The following is a 3,422-nucleotide window of genomic DNA, read 5'->3' as shown; positions in this document are numbered from 1 at the left end:
TATTCTTACTCATAAGGCTGTATTTGGTTGCAGCATAATTTTATTTACATTTGTATAAATGCATGGGAGTGTAAATTAAAAAAATACAAATTCTCATTTATTTTTGTTTTGGATTTTACTCTATTCAGCTTCATGTTTTAATTTACTTCATTTATACTACAATCAAATAAAATAAACTAAATTTTGAAACAAAAATAGGTTAGAATTTACACTCAAATCATTTGTACTGCCATAATTTTACATCAGTGCAAATTTATTTGCGTTGCAATTAAACACAGCCCAAGTATTTTTTATTTAAGATATTCTGTGCCAATATCAACCGGAGATATCCGTGGTCCAAGGTAACTTGGAGGAATATTGCTTATTATTTGTAGATTGCAGACTCAACCAACCTAATTGGAAGCCGAGTCATATGAGTGAAATAACTCGAGAAGCTCTGGTTCAGACTCAAATTTGGCCATATATCATGTTCCTCCATAGTTACCCATGTTTCAATTCCGTCATGTAATTTTGAATCCATAAGAAAGAGTGTGTTCTTGACAGTCATACTTGCACTACTCACCCATGTGGGCTTCCCCCATCCGAAGTCTGCTTCATAGAGCGGGAACCTGCACCAACTACTGAACAATAAGTGCAAACCTTCAGAGACGACTCTCTCCCATCTGTTCGACATAATTACACATCACCGAAAACCCACTATCACCTTGTAAGTTCCTCACGTAATCACTGTCAATTTTGCTTATTGCATCCCTCAGTTGACAAACCAAGCTGCGAAACGCTACCTCGTTCTTGGCTGGTGCAGCTGCGATTGCCATCTGAAATAGATTTCCAAAAGAACGTTCTGGCGATGGCGGTTCAATCTTCCTCAAGTTCACTGCATGGGTTAATGCCACGGATTAAGTATTGGGTCCTGAATTTTCTCTTGTCACAGACATGGCGCACTTCCATATGAGAGCTGACACCACCTCAACGCGTGTGGGTTGGGGTTTCATCACCACGTCGTTGCTGGCTTTCGCTTTGAGTGCAGCTATCTTCGATGCATGGAAAACAAATCTCCTCGTTATTAACTTCTCTCGCTTCATCCTCCTTCGGTTTGTATCGTCTGATGTAAGCGGCAAGTCTCGAGGGGGAAAGAGGGATGACGAGTCAAAACTGGGATAAACATCTTCACTGTGCTACAGCACAAATACTAACCATCATCTTCGATCTTGTGGGAAATACATATACCGATTGCCGTTCCGTATTAAGGAAAGCTCTCCAGGTGGTATCTCCACAGAAGCCGGAAGCCGGATTTCTTGTTCAGCTCTTCCTCCTCTCCTCTCTACCAACCTATTTAAATCAGGTCATCTGTCTTTATCCATCTCTCAATACATTTAACCTGTCCAACCTCCCAACAAAGGTCCAATAGAGGTCAATCCTTCGTTAATTATTAGTTTTTTTAAAACTAAATATTTTTTTATACTTTAATCTTTTGAGAAAATAGATCTTTACTTTTTAATTATCCACGACACATGACATTCTTATTCCCTGTTGGAAACTGGTATACCAGATCTGGTGAATAAAGCTTAACAAGGGACCCATTGTAAAAACAATCACCATGTATAGAGCTATTAACTCTGTTGTCGTGAACACAGTTGTTCTCTATAGAGTTGTTAGCTATGTTGCTGTGAATATATTGTAGTTGTGGAGATAGGGCTCCTCCCCATCATGAAAATAGTCGTTGTATCTACAGATATTGACTCTGTTGCTATGAAAATAGAGTTTCTGCTCATCTTGAAAACAATCACCGTGTACAAAGTTATTGACTCTATGGCCTTGAAAACATCCATCATGATAACAGGTGCCTCATTGTGAAAGCAATATCTGTGTATAGAGCTCTATTGCTGTTAAAATGGCCACTTAAAAACAACCACCATATGTAAAGATGTAGATCCACAATGACAATTTTCACATCAACTCTATACACAACAACTGTATTCACAACAACAGAGTCAACAAATCTATACACGGTTATTGTTTCACAATGGAAAGAATGCCATTTCTACCTCTCATCTCTACAGAACTGACTTGGGGTTAATTAATTGTAGATTGTAATAGCCAATTGTGAATATCATGGAAAGTAGAGAAAAAGAAAAGTCCTTTCTTTTGAAGCTGGCAGCCATGAGGAAGCAATGCAAGCTCTAATCTCTCCTGCAAACTGCAATGCCCTGTAAATGAGTAAATCAAAGTTTTCTTCTATGAATTCTTCTTATTAATCCTTTTTCAATGAAAACTGGCAAACTGCAATGCAAGAAGAATCAACGATTTCACTCTTTTTCATATATAATAGTATCGATTATTGATATATAGAAGAAATCAAATGTGAGAAATAGGAACTTTGTTGTTATTTGTTTGTGGGATGCTCCGCTGTATAAGTGCTAATCAGTGGAGATGAGAGGGATTTTATTTATGGAATTAAACATGTGGTTCATCCCGCCAGGTGACTCTGTTGTGTAATTAACGGAGGGTTAACATCTGTTGGACTTTTGTTAGGAGATTGGACAAGTTAAATGTATTGAGAGATGGATTGGGATAGGTGGCCTGATTTAGATGGATTAGTAGAGAGGAGAGGATGAAGAGGTGAGCAGGAAATCCGGCCTCATCTCCACAAGTCTAGCAGTTACCAATGAAGGCTCCCTAGCAGTTACCAAAGAAGACTCTCTCTCAAGGTTAGCAGTTACATTTGTACATAGGCAACTGCCTATTTTCTCCTTGTTTTCCATTATTATTTTATTCTTTCTGTAGATATATATTGTACCCATCTCATCTTGGTCGATAGGTTAAGAAATACAAGAATTCTTTCATTGTTTTTATTGTTGTTCTCATTTTTCAAACTTTAACTTGGTATCAGAGCCTATGGGCATCTAACAGTGCTGATTCATTTGAAGCCATGAGCTCCAATTCCTCTAATCTTCAGAACATGACTACTATAGTAGCCATGAACTTCATTCCCAATATATCTCCTCAACTTCTGCAAGTACATAAAAGCTAATGGGCCTGATATGTGTCACCAACTGTGATGGTAATTTTAGTTAAACTCCGAAAGTTTGAAGTATTATTTACTTATTTCTATTTTGGATTTGTTTTCCTTCATATTCAGTATTTTTTTAATTTTTATTTATTATATATTTATTTATTTATTACATCAACATGGTTCGACCTCCGATTCGACCCTGGTCGGACCTCTGACCCATGAATATCTGCCTTTGCCGATCCAGCTCTCTGAACATTGGAATAAACTGAATGCTTTTTCCAAAATAATACTGGGGGGGGGGGGGGGGCTTTCTTCATATTGACAACCTTACAATTTCTGTTATTTCAAATTGATCAGTAGAGATAAACGATTTTTTCCATATGGAGATGATTTTTAAGCTTTCCTTTTT

The 3,422-nt window shown here is 37.4% G+C and overlaps 1 protein-coding gene across 1 annotated transcript; it reads right to left on the bottom strand.

Moving 5' to 3' along the window:
* Window positions 1–364: 364 nt before the first annotated feature.
* Window positions 365–1,082, bottom strand: LOC148844049 (limonoid 7-O-acetyltransferse-like). Its single transcript, XM_088959486.1, has 2 exons — window positions 901–1,082; window positions 365–662 (listed from the first exon to the last, which is right to left on the bottom strand). The coding sequence occupies exons 1-2, from the start codon at window positions 1,080–1,082 to the stop codon at window positions 365–367; spliced, it is 480 nt and encodes a 159-aa protein (XP_088815612.1).
* Window positions 1,083–3,422: the final 2,340 nt, after the last annotated feature.

The sequence above is a fragment of the Nelumbo lutea genome, chromosome 8, assembly GCF_056320005.1.
Source record: "Nelumbo lutea isolate HS-2025 chromosome 8, American lotus-T2T, whole genome shotgun sequence".
Classification (NCBI taxonomy): Eukaryota; Viridiplantae; Streptophyta; class Magnoliopsida; order Proteales; family Nelumbonaceae; genus Nelumbo; species Nelumbo lutea.
Note: the sequence above shows the minus strand (reverse complement) of the source record. Positions and strands in the feature narration are given on the sequence as shown.

Coding starts and splice junctions, on each gene's coding strand:
- LOC148844049 (XM_088959486.1), bottom strand. CDS start 1,082: ATGAAGCGAGAGAAGTTAATAACGAGGAGATTTGTTTTCCATGCATCG. Junction 663..900: donor GAAAATTCAGGACCCAATAC/TTAATCCGTGGC, acceptor TATGTCGAACAG/ATGGGAGAGAGTCGTCTCTG.